The sequence below is a fragment of the Stigmatopora nigra genome, chromosome 10, assembly GCF_051989575.1.
Source record: "Stigmatopora nigra isolate UIUO_SnigA chromosome 10, RoL_Snig_1.1, whole genome shotgun sequence".
NCBI lineage: Eukaryota > Metazoa > Chordata > Actinopteri > Syngnathiformes > Syngnathidae > Stigmatopora > Stigmatopora nigra.
In genome coordinates this window covers 2,841,339-2,858,308 of record NC_135517.1, presented here as the reverse complement: position 1 = coordinate 2,858,308, position 16,970 = coordinate 2,841,339, and the positions used below count along the sequence as shown (strand labels likewise).

The window sequence follows — 16,970 nt, the reverse complement described above, 5'->3', positions numbered from 1 at the left end:
AACTGGAATTGCATACCTGGCAACCTTGGGCAATTGCTACTCTTATTATTGATTGAAATTCCCTGTTTTTAAGCAAAAAAAATGTACAAATGCAACACGGCACATATTTAGTCACCTAGGGCGCACATAAAAGTCGAACTACCCAACCAGTATCGTGACCGGACGTTTGGTCGCCCGGACATTTGGTCGCCCGGACGTTTGGTCGCCCGGACGTTTGGTCGCCCGGACGTTTGGTCGCCCGGGTGAATATAATTTTGAGCACTGGTTTCAACAGTAGATATTTAGATATTAAACTCGCTCTCATGAATATTTTTTGAGACCTGATTTCAATGATAAACTCTCTGTCATGTTGTCAAATGTCCAGGCGACCAAACGTCCGGGCGACCAAACGTCCGGGCGACCAAACGTCCGGGCGACCAAACGTCTGGGCGACCAAAAGTCCGGGCGACCAAAAGTCCGGGCGACCAAATGTCCGGCGACCAAACGTCCGAGTACCAATTAGTATGCACTAAATTCAAGATTCTGTAGATGTCGCTGTATAACGCTGACAGCTTGACTGTCTGGGTACATTGCTTGCTGACACGCTATATTTATATAGTGAAAGCAACTCGATTTACAAAAAAACATACGTTGACATTACTGTGAAATACACAATGAAGCATTCAAAAATATGGGAAATTTGACATAGTCACATTTAATGGACTAAAATAGCACCACCATTAATCAAATATCAGCCAATGAGATAACAACAATAGCCTAAACGAGGAAGTTTAACAGCAATCAATTACAAACGCCTATCACCATCCAACCATTTAACAATACAACTTTCTCTAACTTCCAAATGATAAATACCCACTTAAAAAAAAATGTCAACGGTCACATGGCAAACCCATGTTTACACCATTCACAACATAATAACAACGTGAACAGTACACGGACCAGAACTGAAGGGGTAGTTTGACTTTAAGGGGATCTCGCAATCAAGCCCTAAAGAAAAACGCCGGCCGGCTTATGTTCGGCGAGGTTATGTTTTGTCAGTGTACCCCTAAATAGCCTCGCTCCCTTCTATCCAGTAAGCAAAGCTGGTATTTGCGAAGATTGTTGTTGGCGGGCGATAGTTGGGCGCGGGAGCACATCTGGATCCCATCCTTTCTCGCAGCGCCGGGCGGCAACGAGAAGCAGCTGTGCGAGTACTGGCTTCAATTAGCCTCACATTCTCCTTGACAGCTAATCCCTTTCGACTCGTTTCTCTCACAATTTTTTTTTTTTAATACACCCCCAGCCCCCAAGAAAGACCCCCGCCCCACAGTTTTAACTACTCGCTCGCTCCTTGCTCGGTGTTGCCACACTGTCTACAGTCATCGACGAATAAGGGGAGGGGGGGGGGGGGGGGACCAACAGATTGGAAACAGACGTCGACAACGAGTGGAAGGGTCTCACGAAAAACACGCAAGTCGACATTTCCTATCGGGGCTGACAAAGGCGGACCGTGTTTTTTTTATTTGGGGGGTGTTGCAAAAAGTGCAATGGGGGTGTTGTTTTTAAAGGCCAAAAAAACGTGCCTGAAAAAAAATGCTTATTTCTGGTTTATTATGGTTGGTAATATAATTGAGTGTAAGTTTATGGGAGGTCAAGTTAATAGTATGGCGTATATAAGCATTTATATGGTCAATGGAGTGAGTTATGGGCAAGAATAAGTCTACTAAAGAAATAAAACTACTGACAATAGCATGATAATACTTTGCAGAATTTTTAGCAAAAAACAGACGTTGATAGCATTGCTTTTAAAGACAAAACATGCCTGAAAAAATGCTAATTTCTGATGAATTATGACGCAAAATTTAGTGTAAGTTTATGAGAGGTCAAGTCACTAGTATTGCATAAATAAGCACATTTATATGGTCAATGGACTTTGTCATAGGCAACAATAAGTCTACTAAAACAAATAAACTACTGAATAGCTTGGAATTTCTCCCAAAAATATATATTTATAGCTTTATAAGGCCAAAACGTGCCTGGAAGAAAATGCTAATTTCTGATTAATTATGCCGAAAAAAATAAAATGTTACTATTGCAAGTCTATGCACAGGTCAAGTCACTAGTATTGCATATATAAGTACATTTATATGGTCAATGGAGTGACTCATAGGCAGCAATAAGTCTACAAAATCAACAAAACTACTGACATTAGCTTAATAATGCTTTTTTGGAATTTCTCCCAAAAACTGACATTGATAGCATTACTTTTAAAGGCCCAAACATGCCTGGAAAAAGCCAATTTATGATGAATTATGCCTCAAAATTGAGTGTTAATATTGCAAGTCTATGTACAGGTCACTAGTATATTCACGGTCAATGGAGTGAGTCATAGGCAACAATAAGTCTATGAAATCAACTAAACTACTGGAATTTTTCCCCAAAAACTGAAAAATATAACAATACTTCATTTGTGACTCTGCCTCAAATTTCTGCCAAGTTCTGGTAAGTTATCCTATGCCAACTTCTCTCGACTTTAGACTAAAGCAGCAATTTCTGGCAAATTTCCCGACAAACCGCTTCATCATTTGAACAGAAGTCCAGCTCAATTCCTTTCTCCTGTCGATCTCACATCATTGAATCGAGCTCGAAAACGACCCTCATAAATTCCCTCCGTTCTCACGAAATCCTCACTTTTCAAAACATCTTAAAAAAGGCCTGGGCGAACTCCCCTTCGAACAAAACCATACCCGGTGAGTCATTAATCAAACTGGGATCGTCATCTTGACTCAGCTGAAGTGCAAAATCCAACCCAGATTGGTTGTGTGTTTCGCAAATGTGAGCCAGATTTGACTGGTCTGGTCTGTCAGACCACGATGAACAAATATCTAAAGTTCTACAGTCCTCAAAACCTCAGGGGGCGCCGGAATAAAACATTAACAGGTGTAAAAGACTCACACATGGACGGAAAACCAAAAAAAACAACCCCCGAATGACACAATCGTGACAAATATATAAAAAACCTTCAAATTTTGACAGAAATAACACAACTAGTACAAAAACAACGGACTATACTGCAGGTATCGTGTGTTTCTACCTCCAAAACATTCTAGCCACATGGCAAAACACAAAAGGAGCGGAATCTGGCATCGGGGATTGACCGCCCAGTGAAAGCCAAAACCAATTAGAGCTCTAATGGAAACCCGCAGGGCCTCTTTTCGTTTATTTCCTCCCCCCTTTTTTAACGTCAGGCTATTGGAATCTGGCTTAGCCCAGAGAATTGAAGGCGAAATGGGGGAAAATAATGGGCGGGGCTTGTTTCTTTAAAATGATCCGCATGTTTCCAAAAGAGTTTATTGAATCAAGGGAGATGAAGATGGAAATAAATGATTGACAAGTATGCGAACCAGCACATTGATGTTTTTGCTCTTAAAATTATTATTATTATTTTCATTCCCACTCGTCTATTTAGCTTAGCGTAGCATGATATGATTGGCGGCAGGGGACCAGTCAACAATAAGATTGACTTCCTGTGAGGCTAATACTACACACACATTTATTTTGGGGTCATATAAGTATTTATGGGAATTGGACACACTATGTGGGAGTTACATTTTTCTTGTTAAATGACTAGTTTTTGCTAGGTTTTAACATATATTCCATGTACTAAAAATAACACTGTTATTACTCATGTTCTAAAATTAAGAACTGTATTGCAAAAATGATGGGTGGCCAATCTCCAAGAGAAACCACTGTCTTGCTCATATCTTCATCGCCCATCAAAACTTCTCGTAAACATTCCCATGGGATATTTGAGTGACATGAGCCTTCACTTTATACTCTTTGCAGCCCCTCTTCTCCCCAAAAAAAAGCCCACAAGCCCCCCCCCCCCCCCCAAGTCAAATTTACAGGAGACTCTCTACCACACCCTGGTGGCCACTGTACATGGACAATCATCACTGTATTCAGACTGTCTTGTTAAACTGCAAAAACGACAACGACTGAAGTCCTCGGCGGGGGTCACCACGACCCAGAAGGGGGGCTTTGAATGTCAAAATTCCCAGCTGGCATTGCAGCACTGTACAAGGAAAAGCCTTATGGGAAAGCAAGCGTAAATAAAAAGAAAAAAACGAAAGAAAAATCCTTCTCGCGTCAAGCAAGGAGCAGCAGTCTGGTTTCTCCCCACCGCCTGGTGTTGTTCTCCTGAAAAGCTTTAAACTCCAGATGGTGGAAAGAAAAAAAAACTTTGCCGGGTGGATTAAGGTTTCCCAAATCCTGTTCTGAAAAGACACACCGTCACCGAAAAGCTGCTACTTAAAAAAAAATGGTGGCATAATAGCTGTCGTGAGATCGAGGGTGAGGGGGGGTCACGGATGGGATAATGCAATTGAGTGTGTGTTATGCATAGTTTATTCTCACTCTTTAATGGGGTCTAATGGGCGTAAGAGTTTGGGCTGACAAAAGGACGGCTGTGTTTTGTTTTGTTTCGCGGTGCGTTCGGGTGCCGACTGGGAAAAAAAAAGAACGCTCTGGTTATTATTAGTCATTTGTGCATTTTCATGAGCTCTTTGACAAAGTGTATCAATGTTAAGGAACAAAGTGGTATCAAGGACAGGGTGTGGGGGTTTGTTTTGGGTCACTGTGTGCTAAGTGGAGGATTTGCACCTGTATATAGAGTCAAAATATGGTGGTGTTTTAATGTCAAATGTGTGTGTATAAAATGTACAAAGTATCGATAGGTATTAAATTATTAATTTTGATTTTTTTTAATAAATGGATTAAAATAACTGGATTAAAAGTCCTGAATATTGTTTTTTTTATAGATCTAAAACAATGTTTATTTTAGCTTTTTTAAATATATTTTTAGATTTTGCAAAATGATTTTTGAACTAAAAACACTGGAAAAATGGATTTAAAAAATTACAATTATTGATTAAGGGGGAAAATCATGAAATTTAATATACATCTATACTCTTCATTTGAATTTGATCCTAAATCAGAAAGTCAGCACTCATGATTTACTTTCCCGGGCCACACAAAATGATGCATTGGGCCAGATTTAGCCCCCAAGCCGCACTTTGACACGTGTAATTTTTAGTATACGCAACAGGATTGGCTTGAGTTTTAAGATTTACTAACATCTTTAAAGCTGTGTCTGTATTTTCAATCTACTGTGACAATAAACAATGTCCAAAATACAAATCTACTAAAAATGCAAGCAAAGAAAAAACCTAAATGGGCAAAGTAAATAATTAAAAAAAATGGACAAAGAGCTTGTCTGGCCCAGCAATTAAACCCCTCAAAAGGCATTCTAATAACAGGTTTATGCATTGTAATCCTACAATTACACCCCACTCTCTGTAATTGTAGTCTATCTGATCATTACCCCAAGGCTTTCAAGAGTCTATGTAAAAAAGCTCTCTAAACCCCTAAAAATTTAACTCTTTGGGTGCCATTGACGTCAATACACGTCCAATCCATTTAGACTGTGAACAAATACTCTCATCCAAGATAAACTAACAAACATGCCCAACAATTAAACCCTTTAAGACCACAACACATGTAAAATTAAGGGCAAAATGTTAGTCATTCATCAGACCAACTGTTGAACCACAATTCTCTAGACACCCCCCAAAAAACCAAATCTGGCCCACATCCAGACCTTTTCACATTAGTCCTTTTTACAAGCATAATATTTAGAATGCTGGCTGACAGAGTTGAGGATGATCTCAAGGACACGCAACCTTACCATCAACCCCCCCCCCCCCCATAGCCACCCGCATATGCCACACATTCTGGTCTTGCAAAACCCCCCCACTACCCCACAACCCCCCCATCCCCTCCTCCTGCCAGGCCGCCACCTGCTCTCTACACAGCTGCTCTGCTACAATAACAAACGAAGTTCCGTGAAGGAAAGCGGCGATGAGAAGGCAACTTTAACATCAAATGTTAATATTTTATATGTTACTAGTATTTCTCGCATATAAGCCGTATTTGTCGCTACAAAAAATGATGACGGAATCAAGGGTAGGGCTTATATGCGCATAAATTAGACTTGACATGTACAAAACTGCAAGGTGACAAAGACGAAATGACATAACGCAATAAAATGCGGCCAATATGGTCATTAAAAAAAATATTTGTATCTTGTATACAGTGTGGAAAAAACTCACTTACCTAGGGATGATAAACTGGACTGCTATGGACACACTTCCTGGTTGTACTGCTCACATGACTTCCTTTTTGAATTTGTCTACGTGAAGGTAACACCCTGTAAGAATGTGCAATCCTGTTAACAATTTATACATTATCTCAGAAATACATACATATTTTTCTTAGGATTTTCCCTTCAAAGTAAAACATTTGTACTCCCTATTAAAACCATGAATATGGAGGTGAAAATTAGGGAGGCTTATACGAGAGAAATTGTAAAATTCAACAATTTTAAGGCAATTTTAAGGATACAGCTTTAACGCGGAGGCGGCTTATATGCGAGAAAATACGGTAATAGATGTAAGGCTACAAAAAAGTGTATGAAATGTATAATAAAATAAGAAAAGTTGTACAAAAACCCCATCAAACTGGGTTTTATAGTGTAAAACTTCTCTATATTGTGTATATATATATATATATATATATATATATATATATATATATATATATATATAGTCTGATTATCTTTATTATTATTATATTTTTTTTCTATTTCAAACCATCAAAACGAGACACCAGTCACTGGAGGAGACACCCACAAAAACAATCAATACAAAGACCCCAATCACTCTGATCTGACAGATTAGTCGCCTTTGCGGGCTATAAAAGTCGATCGATATACAGAAGGATGTCATGTTTGTCACCTATGGGGGTTCGGGTGCGTCGGGGGTGCCTGTCACATGTCATGTTTTGCAGTTACATGCAACGCATTAAAGGCCAAGGTTCGACCTGAACCCGTTTCGTCATCCAGATCTGTAACAGTTCTGCTGCCTGGATTAAAACGGATGCGACAAAGACGCTGAAAGGCGGAGGGGATGTTGGGTGGGGGGTTGCCACGCATTGGTGGTGTGGGGGGGATACTAGGTTGAGGACGGCTCAGTGGCCAGCTGTCACGTAGAGGGTCCATAATGGCCAGAGTAAATCCCAGCGGCCGTCTGAGCCTATACTTCTTCTCTGACTCAGCCCTCCTGCTAACAGACCAGTCATCCTTTTGTTAAGCTGTCAAGTAGCTGCTTGACAAGATGAGTTCGGCAGCACATTGTTGTCACCATCAAAGCTTTGGTTTGGATTGATGCGTTGTTCGCGCCGTTTGCTTAATGGATGCTAGCTTTCAGTTGGGGCGATTGATGAGGTATACAACAGCGCCTCTACTTATGAATGTTTCTACTTATGAAATGTTCAGGTTACAAACGCTTCAATGTGAAAGTTATGGTTCCAATATTAGAAAACAAGATCCATGTTATAAAAGCCCTAAAATTTTCAATACATTTCCGGTATCTGTGTTTTTATTTTTATTTTATTTTGAAATTTTCACAGTAGGATTGTGTCTTGCTTTGCAATCACCCTACACTTTGCTGGTCTCCCATTGGGTGTCTTCTAAATACAATGCTTGGTCCAAAAAAACTGCTTATGGGAGTAGTATACAAACTGGTGTTTTTTTTCAGTAGTAAATTACATAATAAATAGAAGTTAATTGTAAAGAATTGAAAAAATATGGAAAAAATAAAGACATGATTTCGAATTAGTGTGGCCTATCTGTATTTTGAACTGGATTTTTTTTTAAAACTGGGATATTTATTCAATTGTTTTGTCACATAGACCTCTCAAATGTGACTATACTAGGGTACCGTATTTTCACGACTATAAGGCGCACCCTCAATGAATGACACATTTAATTTTTTTCCCATATATAAAGCACACTGGATTATAAGTCGCCCTGTCTATTTTGTAGAAAATTTCAGCCTTTTAAGTGCGCCTTATAGTCCTGAAAATACGGTATGCATATTTTAGGCAATTTAACTTTTCTAACTCCCTCAATGAATGACACAATTTAATTTTTTTCCATATATAAAGCACACTGTATTATAAATCGCCCTGTCTATTTTGTAGAAAATTTCAGCCTTTTAAGTGCGCCTTATAGTCCTGAAAATACAGTACTCCAAAAAAAATGGAGATTGGCAGCTCAGGGTTACCATGGTGGACCTGATATTTTGGAAACAAGGACCTCTAGCATTGAACTATTAATTACGAAACCCTTGCAGTACACGACACCCCTGTGATCTGACACTCGCGGCATGTCCACGACCTCTACACAAACGTACAACGCCTCTCCACGGTGTAGTCTGTCCGGGCACGCTCTAACAACACTCCTCCAGCCCTCTAGGGACGAAACCTTCCCCCCTGTTATTTGCTGGTTCACTTGGGCGTACTTGCCGGGTCATCGGCGGGGGCGCTTGAGCCTATTTTCTCCATGTTCATGCCATCTGCGAAAACGCCGTTGGGTACCTGGCTTGAAAAAAACCAGACCAATACCTCAGTTTTACCCAGCAACCCCCCCCCCCCCAAACACAATTCTACTTGAGTGGCCCAGAAGGGAATAACCAATAAATAATCCCTCCCAATAATCCATATCATCTTTTCAGAGTGGGCGGGAGTGATCAGGAATGGTGGTCTCAACAAAAGAAACACAGATGTCCTCGATAACGACAGATGAACGGACAATAAGAGATTTGAAAATTAAAATATGGCATAATTTATCCTCGTATACGGTCGACAGATCGCCCAACGCCGCCCTATAATGAATTAGGAGGAGGGGGGGGGGTCATAATGAGAGGTCAGATAGAAGAATACATGTCAGCTTTGTACACCTGTGGCCCACCTTCTGCTATGGAGACCCCCAGCCTTTGGTTACTCTCATTAAAGCCTTCTGAATAATGTAAAGGTATATATGCATGAAGGGACGTGTGGCGGAGGGATCTACATAATAGGGCGATTGCTCTCTCCATCTGGTCATGGGTTTGTCATCTTGCCCCTCCTCCTTGCTTGATATGTATCTCGTCATATGCTAAGTCGCTGTTTTGTCCAGCCATCGTCATATTTTTTAAGTTATTATTATTATTTTTGTTGTTATGGTTGACTGATGTTTGTTGACACAGAGTAAAAGTGACCCGCTAGTTTTCATAACATGTCACAGACTTCGGAAAACTTAGCCGAGATAGTATTTTCGGTCGTGATACATTCAATTGGATTGGATGTCCATTGCTGTCAATGGATGTGAATGTGGTAAAGATGTCAGCAAATATTGTATTTTCTCGCATATAGGCCGTATTTGTCGCTAAAAAATATGATGACTGAATCAAGGGTGGAGCTTATATGTGCATAAGTTAGATTTGACATGCATGGAAACTGCAAGGTGACAAAGATGAAATGGCATAATGCAAGTCAAGGCGACACCCTTTTAGGAATGTGCAATCCAGCAATCAATTCATACAGAATTTCACAAATACCATTTACGATGGTTATTCTTAAGATTTTTCCTTCAAAGTAACAAATATGTAGTCCCTATTAAAACCATCAATAGGGAGGGAAAAATTATGAATCATTATACTCGAGAAATTGTAAAATTCAACGATCACAAGGCAACTTTAAGGGTACGGCTTATACGCGAAGACGGCTAATATGCTACAAAATAGTTATTTATAATTATTTTGGACTTCTGCTTCTGACTGGTTTGAATACAGAAGTAATCCAAATGTTTTTAACATTAAATGGAAAAACATTGTGAAAATTAAGGTGCATTTTTTTAAACGCTTGTTGTGCTTCTCACAAAACCGAGCAGGTGTTGCTAACGTCGTGACCGCCGTGCCGATGACAATGACGGTCCGACCTGACGTGAGCACTGGGAGGGGGGGACCCTCCTGAGAATTAACCAGGCGTCTGCCACATGACCCCGGTGACTCGCGAGCATCCTGGGCTCAGCTGATACGCGTGCCGTGGCCCCCCAACCCCCCAACCCAGCGTCCCCTTGACATGACAAGCGGGTGGAGGAGGACAGAAGGACCAGCAGGCAATTAATGATTATGATGACTAGGGCCATCTTGCTAGTCTCTCAGCTTCAAAACCCAAAAACCCCCCTCCCCTAAAAATCAGGAACCCTGGCCTTGGCCTGGGGTCTGGCTCACACATGGACCGGGCTAAGGGGTGGGGTTACTGGGGGGGGGGGGGGGGGGGGGGCAAAGTCTCACCACCAGATACGGTCTGGCAAATCAGCTGTCAGAGATTGGGGTTGGAAATGTGGGGATCACCAGCCGATGACGAAAATATTTTTTATTTTGATGGGGATGCCGATCACTGTCAATTTTAGTAAAAAAATTAATGCGGTATATAGCAAGTCAGTTATTGTAATTGTGATTGTCTTTTTTTGTGAGTTATAAATATGTCAGAGGATTATTTTTGGTGAGGATTGTACTATGTTTTATAACATGATTAGAGTATTATATATTCTTATTACAAAAACATTATGAAAACTTTGTTGAGGAAAGTTGATTATTTTTGGTTAATTGAAAAACATTATAAACATAATTTACTGTATTGACACCTAGCATAACCAGACTATCAATCATGATATATATATATATATATTTATGCTTAATTGTAATTTAAAAAAGAATAACATTGCTATTGGCAATTTCCTTCAAGTTTATTTTAAAAATAGATTTTGCTTGCAAATTCTGGGGGTATAAAAGGGTTATGGGTGTGTGAGTGTGTGTGTATGTTAAGATTCTCTTGCTATGTTTGTCCAAACCGTGCAACGTAGAGACTTACATTTTTCTATGGTGTTCAGAAATGGCTGTCTGAGCCTAATAAAAGAGTGATTGAATTTCTTAACCTACTTTAAGTATGAAAATCCAATCTTTTATATATTTTTTAAATAGCGCAACAATTGTCTTTTGGTTCTAAAAAAGCTTATAAACAAATAAAAATATAGATGTAATGTTCAAAAAAACAAACTGAATCAAATTAAAATGAATAAAAACAGAAATACACCCTAGTCATGCCATCTAATTAGTATTTCAATCACTTAACAAAATGGATTGGACGCCTATAACTCTCAATGACAGCAATTTAAAGACATGTCAAGGATGGAAAAAGCAAAACTGAACCTCAAAACTATGTCTATAAGCATTTGTATTTCACTGTATAGGTTCATTTTCCTTTGAACTTATGGTCATATGCGGTCAGCAGCCTGCAGAGATGTACACTGTGCTGATACGGTATGAACAGGTGGAGCGGGCTAACAGTCAAATGCATGCACGCACACAGGCGGGGGGCTCAGACACTGGTCCATATGGTGGACCACTGGAGCTGTTGCCCTCGGCAGATCGGCGAGATGCGGAGAAGAAGGCCGCCGGACCGGGAGGCGGCCAAGGGAAGTGGATGGAATTGAAGGGGGTTGAGCTTTTTGGGCCAATGTAGGGGGGTGGACCGCCCACCCCAACTGTCCGCTGTCTTTGGGGAATTGAGACATGCATATATGTGGTTGATTGAGGGGGGGGGGGGGGGGGGGTTTAAGGGGGTTTGGTTTGTTGTTGTGCGCTTGGGGGAGAGGAAAATAGTAAATAAATACTAATGTATTGGTGGCAGATTGACAGATATGTGAGTTTCAATGTAGTTTAAAGAATCGTGATAGGAAGTTGTGTATATAAAGGTTTGCAATATTACAGGAATTATGTAGTATATTTGAGTGTACTTTAAAGGAAAATATTATGTGTAAAATTAGAATTTCTGAAAAGAATATTTTACTTTATGTATTAGTGACAAATTGACAGATATGTGAGTTTCAATTTAATTTAAAAAAATCATGATAGGTAGTTGTGTGTATAATGATTTGGAATAATACAAGAATTATGTAGTATATTTGAGTATATTTTAAGGAAAATGTAATATGTACAAATATAATTTAAAAAAATGTCTTCATGTATTATTGATAAATATGATTTTCAACTTAATTTAAAAAAATGTGATAGGCAGTTGTGTATAGAAAAGTTTGCAATATTACAATAACTATGTCAAATATTTGTATACTTTTAAGGAAAATATAATATGTAAAATTTGAATTTCTAAAAAAAAAAACATGTTTTACCTTATGACACATTTTTTTCAAAAATATTAAAAATGTAAGATCATTTTTAAAATGTTCTAAACCGTTTTGAAATTAAAATTTTGACATGTCACACACCAAAATGTAATTGAAATATACTCAATTCTCATTCATTCATTTTCTGCATTCAATACTCTTCAACTCAATACTCAATACTTTAAAAAAATATACAGTACATATTTTGTAATTTCCGCCCCACTATAATCTTAACTAATATTATCAATGCAAAAATATGTCTTAACACCTGCATTTTTTTTACCCGTTGTCTGAAAATGCATAAAATAAAAACCTGAAAGTCAGTTAGTGGAATAATTAACAATATCTATCTGACCACATGCTAATGGCGGGCACACGCCACCGTCAAAACATGGCTAACGCCCCATTGACTGACTAGAAATGTGTTTTCCATGAGCGGATATTGTATGTTTTGGGTCTTCCATTCAAGCCAGCTTTGTTGAAAAAAAAAGGGGGCGGGGCTAGTGTGAAGGATAGTCTGCTGGCCACCTGCCGCTCAACATCACAAAGGCCAACAAGACTGACAGATGTACAGACTGGAGGTCAGATGGCAGACTTTGTCATCATGCTAAACATCATTACGTCAATACAACCTAAGTCACACAACAACGTTAACACCCGTACAAGTACAGTAATCCCTCAAATATCGCAGTTAGGCGGACCAGACATGACCGTGATAAATGAAGTAGGATTACAAACATTATTCATACTACAATACATGTTTTTGGGCCTATACTGAAATATAAATACACAAGTACAATTATCCAAGTGTATGTATTAATTAAATATTACAGCTATACGCATGTTAAATGACTGTCATGTATTAATATCAAAATAAAATATATTTAGAAATGTACTCACTGTGAAAATAGTTCATCTCAGCTCGATTTGAATCCCCAAAAACATGTTGATGGGAGTTTTGGTCCTTTGTCTTCCTTAGTATTGCCATTGGGTCCATTGTCCGCGATATTCGAGGGATTACTGTAATAATCAGAATTCAGTTTACTTTTTCTGCAGTAAGTGTGCATAAAAGACAAAGTAGTACTATATTTTGGCATTATTTTTTGCACAGAAGCAATGTGAAGTGGTTTTTAAATAAAGCTATTTAAAGTTGTATAATTACGTGTCATAGAAGGACTTTTTTTTTTACAAATCATGTGACATGAATATATAAAATACATATAGGCCACTTTCCACTTTTTATAATGCTTGCTGAAAAATTTATTATGGTGTAGTGGAATGGTTTAGCCACCAGGTGTCAGCAAAGTATTAGTTGTTAAGTTTAATATATGCATGTGATGAATTGGTCAATGTTGTATTATAGGACGACAGTAAAAATAGAGGAGTCATCTAAGTGAATGTTTTGCAGTTTTGTATGAGTTTTGAGCAACTATTTTTTCACAGGACACCCACATCTTGTGGGCGTGGCAACTTCTGCTATTTCACCTGTCGTGAAACAGTTGCTACAAACAGATGCATTAGCAAGACATTAACAAGCACAGACACAGAAGACATTGTAGATCTAGGTAAAAAAACTGATTAGATATTCCTAATAAAATTGGATTAAAAGAACTGGATTAAAATCCCTAAATATTCAGTTTGTTATATATCCAAGACAGATTTTAAAATGCCTTTTAAATTAAAAACACAAAAAGCAAAAAAAAAATACAATTTATAATTAAAAAAAAATGCAATTGTTGATTTTTAAAGTGCATAAAAAGGAAATATTCCAAATACATCCTATTATCTTAACTTGAATATGATCATAAAACAGAAAGTCATGATTTACTTACCCGGGCCGCACAAAATGATGCGGCGGGCCAGATTTGGCCCCCGAGCCACCATTTGGACACCTGTGATTTAAACTTAATGTTGGTCAATCTCAAATAACTTTGATTCTTACTACTCACGGAAAAACCTTAAATTAGTGAGTTGTGTGAGAATGCATGCGCGTGCGTGTGTATACGTGTGTGTGTGTGTGTGTGTGTTTGTGAGAGAGTGTATGTGTGTGAGTGTGTGTGTGTGTGTGTGGTGCCCCCTACCTCAGCCCTCCATATCTCTCTCCAGGCAGGACCGCCAGCTCCGTCTCGAGTTATTCCAGGAATGCGATGAACATGGCCGCCGCGATGAAGGCGCAGAAAACGGGACTGCTGGAGCTTCGGGTGACCGTGGACCGTTGGATCCGGGTACTGGCCATTCTCACCGAGGACACGCTTACGTTCAACCCGGGCGAGGGCGCGGACGAGCCGGCCAAACCCAGTGCGAATTCCACGGGGGCGATTAACGGAGACCCCCCCAATCTCAGTTCGTGTCCCGTCCCGGAGACCATCACTAACGTGAAACGCACGGTTCGAGTCACTAAGCAAGATGTTGGAGGACTCGGGATTAGTATTAAAGGTGAGATTATTTAATATTTTCAACAGAAAAAAACTTTTTTTTAAACTACAAACCCCCACCCACCCACACCCACTCCCATACACACAATGGAGGCAAATGTGTGGAATTAAAAACGATCAGAGATCATTTCAAATGCCACCCACCGCTCAAAACTTGACTGCTAATTTATAAACATACTTTTCGCTAACGTTTTTAGAGAAAACAAGTCGAATCTTTAACAAACTTTTCTAAAAGTTGACAGCCGCCATGCTGTATTTTCCTCTGCGGGGAATCCAATGACTGATTTCGGCTTGTGGAACGTCGTAAACACGTTGTAACTTTTCGACATTTTTTGTCCACTTTTGGCTGTAAGAAAAAATGTTGAAATCATTCATATTTATACAAAACAAATAATCTAACAAATGTGCAAAAACATTAAAAAATTAAAGGAATGAAAGAATGTAATTTAGTAAACTGTTTTTACTTGACATTTTTCTGTCAACACTATTTAGTTTAAGGTTCAAATCATGATAGATAATTTAATTAAAAATATACATTTTTAACAACTTTCTATCTATATATACTCATCTTTAATCCTTCCATTCCATCAGACAAAAGGGGATTTCCAAACTACTATTAGCTAGCATCAAATTGTAAAAATATCTTTGAAAATGGCCTGCACAAGAAGCTTAAGTTCACTTTATATTATGTAGTTGTTCTCAGCCTTAACACTAGATGGAGCTAGCTCCAGAAACACCACATTTTCAGGCACAAGTTAAAATCAATGCAGACAAAAATTAGTTTAACATAAATAAACATATATATATACCTATATGTAGTGTAAATATATAGATCGACATGTCTAAATGGTAATTTTATTTGTATTTGTTGGCTTTTAAGAAGCTTTAAAAGAAACACTTTAACATTGCTTTTTTTTCCTCTTCAATCTTGCTCTTTTTGCTAGTAGATCATTAAATACTAATAAAGCCAAAATAAAATCTGCATATATGAAAAGAAATGTACTCATTGAAAGTATCTCTTCTAAATTTACGTACTTTGTACTCTGAAAAACACTGCTCATAGCTTAATAATAAGCAAAAGGTTTACTTCAAAGTTGGTAAAGCATTAAAATGTAACTGGTAACTTAACAATAGTACAAGACAGTAAGTAACCTATTCCTACTGTCTATCTAGCATATCAGTCTTACATAACCGTGATGTGTACTCACAACAGCGTGACGGCTGTTTGGAAACCTTTTGAAAAAAAATCTTGTTTACACGACCGCAGCTGGGATCTCAGTCGGGTGGACAGTTGATTGGCCAGTTTTGTAAATAAAGTGGATAGAAATCAGGCTGCAGTTAGATTTTTTAAAGTTGTTTGGACCTAAGACAGGCTTTTAAGATGCCATAGTATTTCATGACTGTGCGTCCCAATTGAACGAGGCTATCTTATTAAACTGAATACTTTCTATTGGATTTCTGTATGGTAATTGTTATAGTACAGTAATGGGCAACCTATGGCCCGCAAGGAATTTTAATCCGGCCCGCCGACATTGTCCAAATAAGGTTTGTTTTTTTAATTTTATTTATTTATCTATATATTTTTTTCCTAAAGATGGCGCCGTCAGACGGAAGCCGGTGGCAGTAGCTCTGTCCACTATTATTTGTTTTTTTGTGTTTTACAGCGCCTCTATCTTTTTTTAAATGACATTTTAATATGTCTTAATACATTCCTTTTTACTTTAATTTGTAGTACTTTATACTTTTTACTTTAATGATAAGTGATGAGTATGTTAATACTTTAGTCCTTTTTTTCTCTTTATGTTTCATATGTACTGTTAACGGATGCACTTTTTTATATGTATCATATCTTATGCTGACCCCGCCCATCTGTCAAATTTTTAAAGTCAGCATGGCCCCCCGGGCCAAAAGTTTGCCCACCAAATTTTCAGAAAATGTCAAATAGGACTTTTAAAATTGAATATTGACTCCAATTGAGAACTTTAACTGTAGAGAAAAATATTTTAACCAGGGTTGTTCCCAAAGGAAAATTTCCAATTTGAAATATTTCCAAAATTCCCCAAGCATGACGTCTAATGATATGATAATTTACTTTAAAATCCCTTTCTGTCTTCCATATTACACACAGGAACCACACTTATAGGTCTGATAGCATCTGAGGAAGTGGGAAATCGACCAGTAATTGGATGCATAACGTCAACAACTTAAATCAGAGGGTGGGAAACTTAAGACTAGGCTGTCATATTTCAGATACCTCCGTTATTACCCAAGATACTGCTTTAGAAGGCGGGGGGAAATTGCTGGGTTGGCTTTATCCATCCCATATTACAGTTTTTCCTAACCTTTTTGTGCTGCGGCAGACTTTTTGCATTGAAAAATGTCCAAGGCACAGTTAAAAATCTTCTAATTTAAATGTATGTCCCCTAAAT

The 16,970-nt window shown here is 38.4% G+C and overlaps 1 protein-coding gene and 1 long non-coding RNA gene across 2 annotated transcripts in view; one reads left to right on the top strand and one right to left on the bottom strand.

Annotated features, from left to right (window-relative positions):
• Positions 1-6,153: 6,153 nt before the first annotated feature.
• On the bottom strand, positions 6,154-14,541 carry LOC144203640 (uncharacterized). Its single transcript, XR_013327734.1, has 4 exons — positions 14,188-14,541; positions 13,939-13,998; positions 13,007-13,126; positions 6,154-6,247 (listed from the first exon to the last, which is right to left on the bottom strand). It is a non-coding gene; the product is annotated as an uncharacterized LOC144203640 (long non-coding RNA).
• The window catches only part of snta1 (syntrophin, alpha 1), a 24,696-nt gene continuing 21,938 nt past the window's right edge, over positions 14,213-16,970 (top strand). The window contains exon 1 of the mRNA XM_077727178.1: positions 14,213-14,542. Within this exon, the coding sequence (XP_077583304.1) occupies positions 14,254-14,542 (289 nt within the window). The 5' untranslated portion in view covers positions 14,213-14,253. The remainder of the gene's footprint in view (positions 14,543-16,970) is intronic.